The 16,180-nt window shown below is 41.9% G+C and overlaps 1 protein-coding gene across 4 annotated transcripts; it reads right to left on the bottom strand.

Annotated features, from left to right (window-relative positions):
• Positions 1–675: 675 nt before the first annotated feature.
• On the bottom strand, positions 676–15,337 carry srek1 (splicing regulatory glutamine/lysine-rich protein 1). Of its 4 annotated transcripts, none has more exons than XM_083984104.1 (11): positions 15,065–15,337; positions 14,756–14,889; positions 12,471–12,586; positions 12,145–12,333; positions 10,336–10,514; positions 10,091–10,242; positions 9,887–9,998; positions 9,673–9,777; positions 9,226–9,297; positions 7,910–8,024; positions 676–3,437 (listed from the first exon to the last, which is right to left on the bottom strand). In XM_083984104.1, exons 1-11 carry the CDS (start codon positions 15,190–15,192, stop codon positions 3,258–3,260), a joined length of 1,482 nt encoding a protein of 493 aa, XP_083840230.1. In that variant the 5' UTR covers positions 15,193–15,337; the 3' UTR covers positions 676–3,257. The 4 variants fall into 4 exon arrangements, with proteins under 4 accessions (XP_083840230.1, XP_083840229.1, XP_083840232.1 ...); XM_083984103.1 differs by having other exon boundaries at positions 677–3,437; positions 9,887–10,001; XM_083984106.1 differs by lacking the exons at positions 14,756–14,889; positions 15,065–15,337 and adding exons at positions 12,978–13,109; positions 13,556–14,702 and having other exon boundaries at positions 677–3,437; positions 9,887–10,001.
• Between the last annotated feature and the right edge of the window lie 843 nt (positions 15,338–16,180).

The following is a 16,180-nucleotide window of genomic DNA, read 5'->3' as shown; positions in this document are numbered from 1 at the left end:
CTCTGCACTTAACGACTATCTGGAACCAAGCACCTGTAAGAGTATGACTGCACTCAAAGCACTGTCATGATGCAAGAAAAACGCCAACGGCATGATGACAAGGATCACACATGCATTTAAATGGTAGAGACATCCACTGTTCTTACTTCTACATCCATTACAACAGACTAAATGCGTTTGATTTTGGCATGGATCAGATAACGCTGATCTAACCCAGTGTTGTATCTCCTTCAGTCACTAAAGTCAGGCACTTTCAATAGCTCTTGATAAGACTTGAGCAAACTCAAGATCCTTCTTGCAACGGCAATGGGAAGTTTCAGTTCTTTGCTTAGATGTTTGGTTTGGATAAGACCAGGACTCGTAGGAGGAGGCCACCTCAGAGCGGGAAATTAGGTGTTTATCTGACCTCCGGCTGAGACACAGCTCCTGGACACTGAGGAGTTTGTTTGGCTCCTGATAACTTTGATGATTTTCTGATTTCATTGTTCACTGCACTGTGCTCCATGTGCAAGATGCATCAACATAACTGAAACTCCTCAACGTTTCACAGTGGAGATGATGCTCTTCCCCTTTGAAAGCTTGAGCAAAACCTCCAATTTTTTTTTCCATTTGTCTTGAAGACGCTTTTACACACGAGCCGGTCGACTTGCAACAAGCAGAAAACACAACACATATGAATGTAAAGTCTCTTTATTGAGCGTTTTTTTGGAAACAGATCAGATCTATTGTTAGATTCAAACCTGAAGTGGATCAGACACTCACATCCAAGCTCTCCAAAAACAGTGTTAGCAAATCTTTACACCGAGCGCCCAGTCCCCGCCCCCCCCCAGCAGAAAACCATGGAACATGTCTCTACAGTATTTACCATACATCATGGATACAGGGGTATAAAATATAAAACTCTGTCACATACTGTCAGTTTTGTTGGAAATGCTTTTTTTACTGAACGTTATCACAGGTTGTCCACACACACACACACACACGAAAAAACCAAGAAAATAAACAAAAATACTGTAAAATCAGATTTTTAAAAGCAGTAAAGAAGTGGAATTTGGCAAAAAACAACAGTGATAACATCTTGTTTTAAAAAAATAAAGATTTTAAAGAAAAAAACAAAAACAAGCTTTCATGTTGAACTGAGCTCAATCTGGGGTCAGTTTACAGATACATTTCTGTTTTTTTGTTGTTGTTGATACATTACTCAATACCGGCTTTGCTAACGCCCAAAATTGAAAATAATGTGAAAACAAATCCACAAAATTTCAGCCTATTCTGCTATTAATTAATCACTACAGACAGCTGACAATACTTTAATATAAGATCTCAGTTTCAGCAATTCAACATCCGACCATAACGATAAACTCAGGATGCATCTGTCAGTTAAGTCTCCGTATTATTTATTAGAATATTCTGTACAATCTACGTCTAGGCACTTTTTGACCCTTCTGTGCTTGCGAGCGGTACGTTGACCTGTGACACATCACGTTCAGCTGCTGTGAAGTTTAAGAGCATCTTTGACCGACAGACATCCTGCACCAACATCTTTTTTCTTTTTCTTTTTTACAGTATAGGCCTGTTTAGTATTTATAAAACAGTAAATATTTCTTTTTTCTCTCACGGCATTACAACAACAACAGAGAGGGAACATAATACTTTGTGATCTTGTTGCAACGACTAGGTAATCAATCAGAAATATATTTAAAAAAACAAAAAAACAAAAGCAGTTACATGTACAGGACGTAAACAGGAAATAAAGCCATGTATTCATGTTGACCAAATGAAAAATGAAACCTTTTTTTTGTTGTTTTTGTTTTCCCCATAATATTTTAGAGACAGGTTCACAGAAACAGTATATACTCTGCATTACAGCACTTCAAGTTATAAAATCAACACCGTACATTTTGCATTTGGAGTCCAACTTCCCACATGATGGAGGAAAAAATGGTGCAAAGCAGGAATTGAATCAGATCCTTCACAGACCCTCTCTGGTTTAGAGTTTCCCTCCAACGCCACACTAAGCGTAAATGAGCATTTCAGCGACGACAGAAACGTTTCCACTGTCTTTTTATTACATCTACGCACGTCTTAGATGTATTAATGTACCACTTGCGCCCCTCGGTCAATATAAACAGAATACAGGAAGTTGCCGTCTCGACCACGCTGAAGTGTCGCTGCAGCAGAGTACGAGGGACGCTTCACCCCAACACGACCTCACAGTGACCTCACCGTGTCACTAAATTAAAACAGACCATTTCAGCTGCCTCATAAAAAAAAAAAAAAACTACGGGTCGAGCTCTAACATTTTTTTTTTTTCATGTTTTGACAAATGCAGCTGCTTTCACACAAACTTTGTTGTACAGAATATTAACGAACATCTGTAAAACCTAATTCTGCTGCTCAGTTGCCATAGAAACCGATGCTCCTTCGACCTCACAGGATAATTAACTGAGTTGACGCTGCCTGAGGAAGTGTGTAAAGCTTGAAATGTGTGATGTGATCCTGCGTAGCTGCCGACCTGAGGCTTGTCTGTCCTTTGCGTTTCTACTTATACAGTAAAAAAAACTGATGAAATCTGCTCCTCTGACTCATGTTTTCCTCCTCTTTACCACTGAAAACCACTGCAGACGTTACTTCATTACTCTTAATGCAGCTTGTTGCAGCGTAGTCGCCCTTGCAAAATTGAGACAAATAGACTTTTCATACATAAATACTGACAATCTTAGAGGGTTATAAAGCTCTTTGGACAATTGATCTGTACTTTCACAATGTCACGTTTTGGTCTGGTTAAAATCTGAAGCTAAAACAAAGTTGTGGGTGCGAGTTATTGTTTCTGTGAGAATCTGCTCGGTTCTGTCTTGTGTTTCCTTGAGATAAACTGACTTGATGCTGCAGCACTTTGTGAGCTTGTATTGCTGTGTTTGATTAAAAGTCTCATTCATTTTCAACTGGCCTGTTTAACAGAGGAGGATTTGGGGGGACGGGGGGAGGACGGGGAGGGGGGTCTCTGCTGTGCTGAGTGCTCACTTACTCTTCAGGCGGGTCACAGATAATGAGCTGAATTACAGGATCCATGTGTTGCCAAGAAAGTTGTTTATGAAAAGGAAACGGAGATGGAGATGGAGATGATGATGATGATGATGATGGGGAAAACACACTGCTCTAAGTGGTTATCCTGTGTTTATGCATTAATACGCACGCGACGGTGTGTCGATGAGTTCATTTAAATTTCCTTTCCAACGTCTCGTTTCCATCAACAGTCACTTGTTGCCGTCAGCGCCCAAGCCGGCGTTCTCCTCCTCCTCCTCGTCTCGGTGACCCGTGTAGCTGCCGTTGTGCTGGACGCAGGGCGATAGTGTCATGTCCTCGCTCGGCGTGGCCGAGTCCTCTCTCTCACTCCCGTAGTCGTCCTTTTCTTCCCTGTCGTAGTCCCTTTCCACCTGGAACAACCAACAACCACAAACCTGGTCAGACCAAACTGGACCAACGTCATTTTAAAGGGATAGTTCAACATTTTGGCAAATTGGCCCATTGCCATAATCCCTATAGTCATAGCAGTAGGTTTGTTACTTTTAACTCATTGGCTGCCATTGACGTCTATAGACGTCAATCTAATTACAACCGTTCACTGCCATTGACGTCGATAGACGTCAATTGCGTTTTTCAACGGGAAGGGCTGGAGGACGGTCTGGCGGAGCTTGTCCATCAATATCAGGCTTGTAAACTAGTGTAAAGATGTGTAGCGGCCTGTAGGGGGCAGCAGTGCCCTCTTTGGATGAGAGATCAGCATGTATTACGGTATGAGAAGAAGAAGCGAGATGACAAGAGATATGCTAAAGAAACTTATGCACGGAGCCTATGTGTTCCGCACGTCGGCACATTATGTACCGTGTGTGTCGCGGTAGTTCGGAGAGGAAGAGGGTCGCGATCGTGAGAAAATGACGGAGATCATTGAAAAAGACACCGACGCTGGACACCGGCGATCCAGCCGGGCCGAGTGGTGAGAATCAGCAGCTGACGGTGTCACCACAGACCAGAGCCCAGCTCAACTGACGGCTCGGTGGACGTGACCCGAGCGATTCCGTCCGGATCAACCAGGAGCAGCAGAGACTCGTCCCCACGCTCCAGAAAGACATGAAGGTAATAATATAATACATCAATGGTAAAAATAATAAAATAAACTAACTTGCTAGCGAGCTAACTTTTACTGCTTAGAGAAGGGCGGATCGCTTTGATCGGAAAGGTTAAAAAAAAAAACTCCACATCACACTTGACTACATCTATAAGAGATGTATTTTTATGGTAATTCTATATATTTCTATAATTTACAGGTGGTGGATCGAGCAGTGGTCGACCATGGGGCAGAGGTCATGTGACAGCTACAAACGTACAAAAAAGTTAATGCATTTTTACTGATATTTGTAAATAAATTATTATTTTGCCATCAAAAGTCCTTTCTCAGTGTTGTTTTTGTTGTTTTATAGAAGGAAAACACTGTTCAGATGTGTGAGGTGTCACTAAAGCAAAAAATATCAACGTCAAAGTCACTGTTCTGCTTGACATGTTTCTTTCCACAAAAAGCTCGTTTTCTCAGTGTTTTGGTCAAAAACTGCTGTTTTTGGCGAAACCAGCCTATGTTCTACTGCTGTTTACAAAAGAACGGAAAAAGGTAGAAACAAACTTTTTTTTCCTATTGAACAAAGAGAGTCTACTTTTCTCTTGGTAGTTTCGGTGTTTATATAGTCATAGAACACAATATTCTGTGGGTCTTATAAGATCGTTCAAAATGCTCTAAAATGGCTGGCAGTATGGGGCTCTCTGCTCTGAAAATGGCTGGCAGCCAATGAGTTAATTGTCGGTGCAAGATATTTTTAGATCGGCGGAGCAGAGCCGCGAGCTGCTCAGAGCTACACTACGGAGGCTAATGGGATTTCTTGGTTTCCCTCATCAAACTCATCAAATACACAATCCAACAACTCCAAAACGCTCTGGTGGACAAGTTGTGACCTGCACATTCACCACGCTATGAGATAATAACAGAACGTTACGAGACAGAGTTGTTTTAGAGGTAAATACATGCAAAACCGCTGATGCGCGTTGCCTTCACAGAGTTTTTCCAGGAAGCAGTCTCTGCATTTACCTCAAAAACAACTCTGTCTGTTGAAATGTTGAACTATCCCTTTAACCACCAACAGAACGTCAGAGGAAAAAAAAGATTTGAAATTAGTGTTGTTTCTGTATTTACATTTAAGCACCTTGATTAGTTTCATTATAACAGACGTTTTTTGGCATCGGATCTGAATCACACAGTGAAACTGCAAAAATACAAATGCAACCCATGTAAAAAGTCAAACTAATACTGTGATTTTCTTAGAAACATGAATGACTGAAATCTAAACTAGATCTGAACTCAATCTGAAAAACGAGGACCAGAGTGATGAGGCTTTGTGATACTAAACTAGAGTATGAGGAGAGGAGTCATTCTGTAACTGTGTAAGACTGAGGGCAAAGTTTCTTGGATTTCATACATTGATTTCTAGTCACAGAATCGACCCTACACTATTTTGTACCTATTTATTCTGTTATGTGTTTTTCTCTATTCACTTGCATCTTTAAAAAATACTGTAGCTGCATACAATTGCAATTGTTTTCATGTTCTTCTTTTGCACTATATGTAAAGCACCTTGAGTTGCCCTGTTGCTGAAATGTGCCATATAAATAAATTTGCCTTTCCCTATCAATCTCTGTTCTCCATTTGTATTAGATTATGTCACAAACAACGTGTGTGTCAGTTAATGTCACACAAACTATTCTAAGCTCCAGCGTCTATCTACTGGAACAAGTTCAGCCCAGATGTTTTTATCATGATGTCTGATGGGACGTCATTCACCTGCATCTACTAAATGTTGATTTGCTTAAAGTAGAGACTGAGATCACAGATTAATTCATTCACCTGTAGCAGATAATGAGGAAGTTGCTCAGACTGCTGCTGCAGCTGCTCTTCTACAGTAAAGACATGGAAACAAAACTCTGCAGGTGTTTGTGGAGCTTTTGTTTCTCTTAAACCCAGATCGTCGCAGAGCTTGCAAGCCGTTTCCGAGAACAACATTTTGTTCTGCCATCCTATGTCGAACGAGGTGTTCAGATCGTTATCAACGAAGAAGATGAAGATCGAGGGCGATAATGAGTCTAAAACGTGACACCTTTCATCCCTCGGCTAATCTCCTCTGTGCGATCTTCGTGGTGAATTCTCGGAGGTTTAATGATGGGGTCACGTTCACCAAAAAGCAACGAGATCAACGTGGGGGGAATTTGTTGAGGACGGGAAACTGGTGGTCAGCGATAACGGCTCAGTGTTTGAAATGATGGATAAAATCTGATCTGATCATCAGATTTTAAGAGTTCAAAGAGATCGTTACAGTTCACTTTCACTGCAACAGGTTGATCAATATCTACCATTGAAAAGCCTGAAGAACTTAACTTAGGAATGAACACGATCTTCTGGCACAAGTTTGTTGATTTTAGGTTTTTAGTTTGGTTTCTTGTTCAGTAGTTTATTATCTATTGATTCAACACAGAATAATAAATATATTGAAATCAGTTTGAAGGTCCAGACAGTGACACTCATTCTTTATTTCCGCCTCAACAACGTATGTGAGGTTTTAACACGTATAGGATAAGTCGGTGTCAAACGTCGTCATTTTGATTTACTGCGTCTCGGTCTGAAACGTTTCCTTTTTCAACTAAATATGGCACATACTGTGTGTGCGGTATAACTTGGTACAGGAAAACATGTCATGATGTGAAACACATCATTTCTAATGTGTCACAAATGGAAAGGCAGGAGGTTAAAACAGGTCCCAACATCAAACTGGTGGGTTTTTTTCTCACAGTGGCAGATTTACACTGTGGTAACTTGTATACACGCACAACCCTCAATGAACACGGAGGCATTAACCACATCCACATCTATGTACTCTGTACAGTGATGTAACAGACTGTAGGTACCGGTATATAATATTGATGGGAGATTAAAAGCAACTTTAAATGGTGAGAGAAACAGGATGCAGAGGAGATGACGCACATGCTTCTCACTGAGAAAACGACTTCTTGTATTTATAAAGGGAACATGTACAATATGAAATGTGGGTTTGAATGTTTTGCGTCATTTACAACTGATCTGATAGATTATATTCTATATTCACTATTTCTATTTATTTAGTTTAGCAGATTATTTTAGTAAGAAGCAACAATTAACTGTCTGAACACACCATTCATCCTTGACCGCGTAGTGTAAATATTGTTTGTGGATCATCTTAAAAACCCACCAGACTGAACTCACTTAATTTTTCCCTAAGTTAAGTCAAGTTGTTAAGTTAAGTTAAGTTTACTTTATTGTCACAAATGATTAGAAGTAATTACAATGAAATTCTTATGTACCTTTGGTCATTTGCATAACATAAATTAATAGAGATACAACAAAAATAAAAGAAGAAAGAAGGATATTTAAAACCACGAGGTTGGTAGTAAATTTAAAAATATTTTACTCTACTCATCTACGTGTCTGCAGGTTACAGGCGTTCTTTTATTAACACAAACATAATGGTGCTCAATGGAGATTCAAATTCTGAGTGATGCAGCATTTGTATAATCATTTCCTATTCAAGAAACAAGCTCAACACCTTCCTACCATGAACTGTACGGTAAAAATGAAAACGGCAGGTAAGTGTGTGTGTGTGTGTGTAGCTCGTCTGTCACAGGAAAGCTGTAAACGAGGTCACTGATAGAAGTCTTTATCTGACCACAGGAGGAAGCTCCTCGACACGATCGGACACGTTACATGAGAAATGTTTTAAGTTCTCAGCAGTTTTACCCGACGACTCGACGAGGACGAATCTGCAGCCTGACTCACCTTCATCGGCTTGGCCTTGCTCTTTATCCTGTCCTCGTCTTTGCGGCTCCTCTTCCTGGACGCGGAGCGCTCCTTTCTGTCCCTGCTGCGCTCCCTCCTCTTGTCCTTCTTCACTCTGGAAACAAAAAAAAACAACAACTGTGAGAATCAGAGAGAACCAGATCATCTCAAACCTGATGTGATGTGCGCTCTGCACATGCGCTTGTCAATCCCACAGGACGACAACCACAGATTTGGAACGAGCTTGATGACACTCTAAAAATGTCATGCTGTATTTCAATCTCTAACTCATTCACTGCCAGAGTTTTTTCTCCTCAGTGTACAGCCAGTGCCAGCACTTTTGAGGATTTCTACTACTTTTCAAACAGCCACAGAATATGTTGGAATATCTCAAATGAAAGCGGAGACTCTCTACTTTCACTAGGGAAAAAAGTGAGTTTGTAGCATTTTCCACTTTTTAGTTGTCCGTATTTGAATACAGCATGTTTTCTCAAAATACAGAAAAACAGGTTTAAAGTGAAGGAGACATTTTCAAGCAGAACTCTCTTTTGAACCTATTATTTCTTTTTTCCACAGCATGACTGATGATTCTCTCTGTCTCTGTGTCTGTCTGACTCTCTCTCTCTCTCTGACCTAAATAGGCTAATCTTTTTTTTTAATTGCTGGGATGGCGGATCAAAGAAAAAATTTGGCTTCGCCTTTGATAAGGGACAAGATGCGTTCATGTTGTGCGAGAGCCAGTTTGGTTTGATATTGAGAATACCTAAGACTTTAATTACATGAAAACAAAGGGTTCAACCAAGGTTCATAGGTTTGATGAGACACTTGTTTGCTATGGTTACGTGATGACGTGATCAGGGGGGCTTCTGGCCGTCCGTTCACAGCCGTAAGCTATGTTTGGCTGCTACAGTCTGCTCCTGCAGCTAGATAGATTGGATGAGTTTGTTGTGGTCATGTGGCGCGTGATCACATGGCTTCCTTTCATCATTTTTTTCCCCCTCACACACAAAGTTGCGTTTGAATGCCGGGAATGTCTGTTGTGTGTCTGTCCTTTAGTGTGTTGTTGTATGTGTATGTCTGTTGTGTTAAATGTGTCTGTGAGAAATTGGGCTCCCTGCTATGAGCTTTAAGTAGCTTCCTTGGGGTGACCCCTTTTTTTCTCCTTTTACACACCCAGTCATGTAGCAATGTAAATATATTTGTAAGATTTGATTTTCTGATGATAAAAAACATTAATGTATAAAATCAAAAAAGAAGAGGATGAGGAGGAGGAGGAGGAGGATGAAGAGGACACCAGTGCTGCAGGATGGATCTACCTTTTCGGTGATGGTGACTTGGCTTTCCTCCGCGGGCTCTTGGACCGGTCCTTGCTCCTCCTCCTGTGGCCCCTGACGACAAAACACCAATTAAGTTTAAGTTTTGTGAGCTGAAAACAATAAAAGCAGCAAAAACACTCTGTGAAAAAACAAAAACAACAGCAGCAGCATCTTATTAAAGGTTTAGAAGATACAGCGGTGAACTGTTCCCTCTGGTGTCAGACACAGTCAACAGGTGGCGACCAGGCTGGTTATGAAACTGCTGACCCCCGCTGTAATAAGCAGTGATAACACGACGAGGCGCCACAGTGACTCAGATTTACTTCTTATTGCAGCAGCAGCAGAAGATGATTCTGCCGCTGCAGCTGCATCTCCACCTCCTCTGGAGCATGAATCAGCTTTTAGACTCGTTGAAAACTGAAAACCGATCCTCGTGTTGCCTCGTACCTGGAGCGACTTCGACTGTGCCTCTTGTCTCTGGAGCGGGAGCGCCGCTTGTGGCCGGTCCGGGAGCCGCGGGAATCGGTCCCGTGCCACGACCTCTGTGATGGTCTACACGGCGAAGGGAGGAAGAAGAAAAACAGAGGTCACTATCATCACGTGAACGCAGCATCATAAGAGTGAAATGTGATAAAAAAAAACAAGAGTATTCAATGTTCACCTGTGTTTCGAGCGGGATCTTTTCCTGTGCGATTTCGAGTGCGAACGGGAGCGTGAGCGGGAGCGAGATCGGCGTGGCCTTGTGGAGCGGCTGGACGATCGCGTCTTTGTGGCTGCTGGAGCGGAGCAACGGCAGCGGACTCAGCATCAGAGCGCAAACACAGAATATTGTTTTGTTTTATTATTAAAAATACTCGTCACTTACTGCAGATAGGAAATGCGTCACCTGGTTCTATGGCGGCGGCGATGGTGGACTGAGCCTCCCTCACCCTCTTCATCACGCTCTCCAGCTCCTTCGCTGCAGCCTGCGGCGTCAGCTCCGGGGGTTTCACTATGGCGTTATTGGAATGATTCACCCTGAAGGACAGGAAACAAATAACATCACATCAGTTACTCTGAGTACAATAAGTTCTTCCTCATGCATGATCTCTTAAAACCTGAAGCACATACTTCAGAGGCCGGTCCCCGAACATGACTCCGTTGAAGGTCAGGGCTCTGGAGACTGAGTCCTGCTCCACAAACTCTACGAAGGCGAAACGTGTCGGCTGCGTCTCGTCTCCGGCCATTCGCACAAACTTCACATCTCCCACCTGCTTGAAGAACTCCAGCAGCTGCTCTGCAGTGGTCGTCTGGGGGAGAAAAAATGAATGTATTCACCCGGAATATAAGAAAAAAAAACTTTATTAAAGACAAAATCAAAGAATTTTTAAAAATCTTTTTAAAGGGATATTTCAACATTTTGGCAAATTCGCCTATTGCCATTACCCCTAAAGTCTTAGGGGTGGGTTCATTACCTTTAATTGTTGGTGCAAGCTGTTTTGAGATCGGCGGGGCAGAGTTGTGAGCTCTGCACGGCGCGCAATATTTCCATGTTTCCCTCATCAAACTCATCAAATACACAATCCAACAACTCCAAAACACTCTCATGGACAAGTTGTGACCTGCACATTCACCAGGCTATGAAATAATCATGTAACATTAGGAGACAGAGTTGTTTTTGAGGCAACTGCAAAGCCGGAACTACATTCCCGACACGGCTGCTCAGCAGAGTGACTTCAAAAGCGAAAGTAGTTCCGAGTATTTGCTTCATGTGACGTAATGTTACATAATTATACGTTAGTATTTCATAGCGTGGCGAATGTGCAGGTCATAACTTGTCCACCAGAGCGTTTTGGAGTTGTTGGATTGTGTATTTGATGACTCTGATGGGGAAAACGTAGAAATCCCAAGAGCCTCCGTTGCATTGGCTGAGCAGCTCACGTCTCTGCCCCGCCGATCTAAAAACAGCTTGCACCGACAATTAAAGGTAATGAACCTGACTATAGGGATTATGACAATAGGCACATTTGCAAAAATGTTGAAATATCCCTTTAAAATCATGTTGTCAGTATCAGTGCAATAACAGCTGGTAGACTGCAATAACACAACAGTGGTTGAAATATTTATAATATCATTACATAACTGTAACTCTGTTTCAGTCTTGCTGGTTAAAATCTAATGCGATGCAATTTTCAGACCCCCCTAAGGCGGACTGTACCATATCTGACCCTCCGTCAGGTCAGACTGCTGACAGCTACCTGAGGTGGCGTGTGTCACTTCCATCAAGCAGAGCAAAAGATAGGGACAGACTACAGTCTATGGGAGAGACCTATGAGTAGGTTCAGTGTGTTGTGCCTTGGGTTGGGGTTAGCCCGCGTGTGTGTGTGTGTGTGTGACCCAGTTAAAAAATAAATAAATAAAGGGTTGCTGGGTAATTCGAACACTGTTCATGATAATCTTACAATTGGCATCATAACTCCTCTGTTGTTTGCTAACTTGTCCTGTAACCTTTGAGCCACTTTTTTCCCCCCAGCGGCTGCATCTCCTCATGTCACTGGTGCGAGTGAGAGGGAGAAAAGCTCTGACTCACTTCAGGAGAATTTGTTTGGCGTCACCCGTTAGTTTGCATATATAAATATCTAGACCCTGAATATAAGACGAACCGTCATTTTCAGACTTTTTTTTCTAGGTAAAAAAGACCGTCTTCTAACGGGGTCAGCACAGTAATGACATAACATGCAATAGATTGCGTCGCTAAATGTGTGTTCCTGTTTAATGTGTATGGGTGGGTAATGTAATGTATGTATTTATGTATCTTGAGGTTGTGTGTGGCGTACGGGGGTGAAAACAAGTTTCCTTGCAAAGGACAAATAAAGCTGAATCTGAATCTGATCTGAATCTGAAGAAGCAGGATGTAAAGGTGAGAACGCATCACGTTACCTGTGAGTTTAAGTTGCCGACATAAACCGTCCGTCTGATCTCGTCGATTTTCGAGGGATCCACGTTCCCCATGAGGGGGGGCTGGGCGGACGCTGACGCCGATGCCGATGCCGCTGCTGCTGCCGCTGCTGCTGCTGCTGCCGCTGGGTCAACACTGGCCGACATCCGATTCACTATCGGGAGGTTGAGCTGAAGGTGTGAAGAAAAAAAACATTAAAAAAAAACACACGCAGCTTTTATTACAAGTAATAAAATCACTGAGACAAGACGAGAGGAGAGGAGAGGAGAGAGGAGAGGAGAGGAGAGACTGCAGGATGCTGACTCACGTTCTGAAGCGGAGCTGGAGTCGGGATCGGGAGCAGCCCCCCGCCGGGAATCAGACTGGGAACTGGAGCGGCAGGTGCCAAAAGTGACAAGGCCTTGGCCTCCTCTGGGATTTTCCCTGCAGGACAGAGGCGGATATTAGTGAAGGCAATAGAGGGACTCGTCTGTCTCCTCTATGTCTGCACAATTAGCCCACTGTATTCTAGAGAGAAAGAGAGCATACACTTCCCCATCCAGCCTACAAGTGTGCTACTGTCTACTCATGGTATACTGGAGACCGAGCATCCTTACTTTGCTTTGATTACATTATTCTTCTCAGTCAATCTGAATTATTATTTTCAATGAAGTGCAAAAAAAAAAACTGTTTAACTGTTTTTTTTTCTTTTCACAAACAAAAGAAGACTGATTTTTTTTTTGTCCTTGGTCTCTTTTCATAGATCAAAAAAAGAAAAGAAGAAAAAAAAAAACACAATGCAGAGAATGAGTCAACACTTTGATGCATGGGTCACCTGTACTGGAAACATATTGGTCATGAACCATACGATATCAAGCATGGGCGCTTTTCCGTGGGGGGGAGGGGGGCGATCGTTTCGCAGTGTTGGAAAGGTGTGCAACACAAGACAACCCCAATGGCTGCATCACTAATAGCACACAGGACATCAGATACAGAAAAGAACAACAATTTTAAGAACTGTAGGAAATGTTAGCCAAGACTTAGCTAATAAAAAAAAAACAACCAATTTAGGAATTGTGCTCATTCCACTCTGGGTTAAGATCTGCAGCTGATAAAATAACTACAAATTCAGTTCATCTTAAGCTGGAGGCACTGAGCATCAATGTCCATTTATGCAATGCTAAAAAGCAAACAACGGCACAAAACATGAATGCATGTGCCACAAATTTCCAAGTTTTAAAGAGGAAATGGATCATTTTCTGTGTCATAATTAAATACTAAACATCCACATCAGAGCTGTAACGTAGCAAAATGAGAGGGAAAACTCCTACATCACTCCTGAAAAGTGCAAATAGAACTTAAAAAGAGTTTTATCTTCAAATGAGGTACAGTTTTTTTAATACTGGGTCTCACTTTTTTGTATAACGTCTAGCCCCTTCACTACATCAACTGGAGAAGGAGACAAGAGAGTAAAAGTGGGTTAGTGATCCTCCTAGCATCCCATGTGTGATACACATCCCACCGGTATGCCGTAGCAACCTGGACAGAATTCAATCACACACAAGCCGCAGCTGTAGCAAGAAAGAGAGAGGGGGGTGGGGGTTGGACAATAATCAAAACAACAAACCAAAATAACAAATATAAAACACAACCAACGCTAGAGATAAGCAATTACTGTAGTTTTTTTTTTCTAAATAGAGACAGTAGAGAGTGGACAACATGGGAAAGTATGAAAGGAAACAAACCAAAAAGAAAAGAAAAATAAATAAAAAGAGACAAGGTGTCCATCTTGGAAGGCTCAGCGGGCTATTCTCCTGGTCACATTCCCCCCGTGAAGGCTGCGTTGGCCCGATCGGGGATAGTGGCTTGGAAAACAATGCCTGACTCAGGCTAGTGTAGTGTAACAGCTGGGCCAGTCTAGTCATCTGATATGCACACATAATCACACAGAAAAAACATACAAAACCAAATTAATAAACTCAGTAGCCATCCAGCACCAAGTCACGAGGACAAAAAAAGCATCAAGTTAGAGGTGATATCATTTTTTTTTTTTTTTGACTGTACACAAGGGAACAACAATGGCACCAAAGGGAAGGGAGGGGAGATATAAAGAAAGGGAGCACCAAAAAAATGAAAGAGACAGGAGAAAGGGGAGGGGTAAATAAACTACAGTAATGCTGCCATGGATGCATTTAATAATTCACATACAAGAAGTGATGATATAATGAAGCTACTTGTTCCAGAGGATCCAGTCTCTATAGTGAGGTTAGCCTTATTAATGAAGCTTCATAAATAAAACACTCATCATCATAAGCTCTAATGTTTTCTGTATAAAAACCACCTTGTGACACCAAACACAAACCTTAGCTACTGAGAAATTACCTAGCACCTGTGCACAACTTGCTAATTTTCCGTGTGAGTAAAGAAGGGGAGAAAAAAATGGAGAAAAAAAATATCAAAACAAGATCCCAGGATTCATCCAAAAAATTAAAATAAAAAATAAAAAACTGAAGGGGAGGAGGCCATAGCAAGTCCACTGAGACAAGTCAGACATTTCATTTCATTTGAATGCTTTTCAATTTAATGTGTTTGAACGAAACAGGCTGCACTCACCTTCCGCACATGGCACTACTATCAAAGCTCTGTCAATAAAAACAGTATTGGTGAGATGTTGCGCCACACCAACACTGGAGGGGTCTCGGTACTTAATATAGCACACTTTGGACGAGAAAGACAGAGGGGCATTGCTGAGGAAGGAAGAAAAAAAGAGGAAAAAGAAACAACATTAGTTTGTTATTACACATTACACGCGACTGCTTCATTTTTTTTTATATATATATCTGGTGTGGTGAGGATCCGCAGAAAAAGGCCGCAGATCCGCGGGGTTTCCTGGCCAGCCGCGCCGGGTTATGTCGCTCTTACTCGGGCGGGTAGAGCCGCAGCTCCTCGATGTCTCCCAGGAAACCGAACAGAGTGCGCATCTGCTCGCTGCTCACGGCCGAGGACAGGTTGGTGACCTGGACGACAGCGGTCCCCGGTATCCCGCTCATTGTCCGAAACACTGATAAATACGTTGATTATATATATATTTTTTTAAATTAAAAAAAAAAAAGAAAAAAAAAAGTGGTGTTCAATACAATATTTATTTCTCTGTCACCAGACTCGGTGCTATTGCACGGAGCATCCAGGCGAGCGAAGAGAGAGCTATCACTGGCTTCTTCGGATTTTTTTAACGAGGGTTGACAATAAACTCAGAGTGGCACTACCTCCCCCTACAGTGTTGGACAGGAACTACCCAGTTTATACATTAAAAAGCTAAAAAATTACACTTTCATTGCACCACATTAACTATAAAAGATATACAAGAATTTATCATTTAAGATTTTACACACAAAATAAATATGCTAAGCTTATAGAAAATGCATTATTAAAGATTTAGAAACTGGTTATTTTTGCCCTGGTGTCTTTGCATGAATAGCTCTGATTGTTTTATGTGCATCGTATAAACTCAAGATTAATAATAAATAAGTCCATAAAACTGAAAAAGAAAAGTGAATCCAAACTTAGTTTTCCCATTTATCGTCTCACGATCCCTTGGGAACCACTGCACGATACACACGCAAACTCCTCACACCATCCTTTATCTATTTATGTTCTGTATTTCCTACACACTACTACCAGGACATATTGTATAACTCATAAAACACATTATTCAATACCACTGTTGTGCAAAAAGCATATTATTAAAAGACCGGTGGAAAGGCCACCTTACCATCCTCTTGGAAATACAGTGGTGAATTTTGCTTTTGGGATCATCATCAGTGTTGTGTTATTGCCTGCAGGTATGTGAGTGAGTATTTGCATTTTCTCCTCCAAGTTGCTGCAACAGGCCTGAACAGCATCCAGAGGTGAAGTGCAGGGCAGGATGTTAACATAGACTGTATAGGATGTTAATGGTTTTCCTGCCAGCTCACCTGTCTTCTCCCCAACTAAAACCTCTGCAGTGCCTCCCTGTGGCAGCTCACAGTAACTATGAGT

The sequence above is a fragment of the Trachurus trachurus genome, assembly GCF_905171665.1.
Source record: "Trachurus trachurus genome assembly, chromosome: 12".
In the NCBI taxonomy this organism is placed as follows: Eukaryota; Metazoa; Chordata; class Actinopteri; order Carangiformes; family Carangidae; genus Trachurus; species Trachurus trachurus.
Note: the sequence above shows the minus strand (reverse complement) of the source record. Positions and strands in the feature narration are given on the sequence as shown.

What these genes read in the sequence shown, in the direction of transcription:
- srek1 (XM_083984103.1), bottom strand. Translation starts at nt 15,192, where the DNA reads ATGAGCGGGATACCGGGGACCGCTGTCGTCCAGGTCACCAACCTGTCC. An exon ending in CTCCAGCTCCGCTTCAGAAC is followed by an intron (nt 12,334 to 12,470) that starts GTGAGTCAGCAT and finishes TCACACCTTCAG; the next exon opens with CTCAACCTCCCGATAGTGAA. An exon ending in AGATCCCGCTCGAAACACAG is followed by an intron (nt 9,778 to 9,886) that starts GTGAACATTGAA and finishes TTCGCCGTGTAG; the next exon opens with ACCATCACAGAGGTCGTGGC.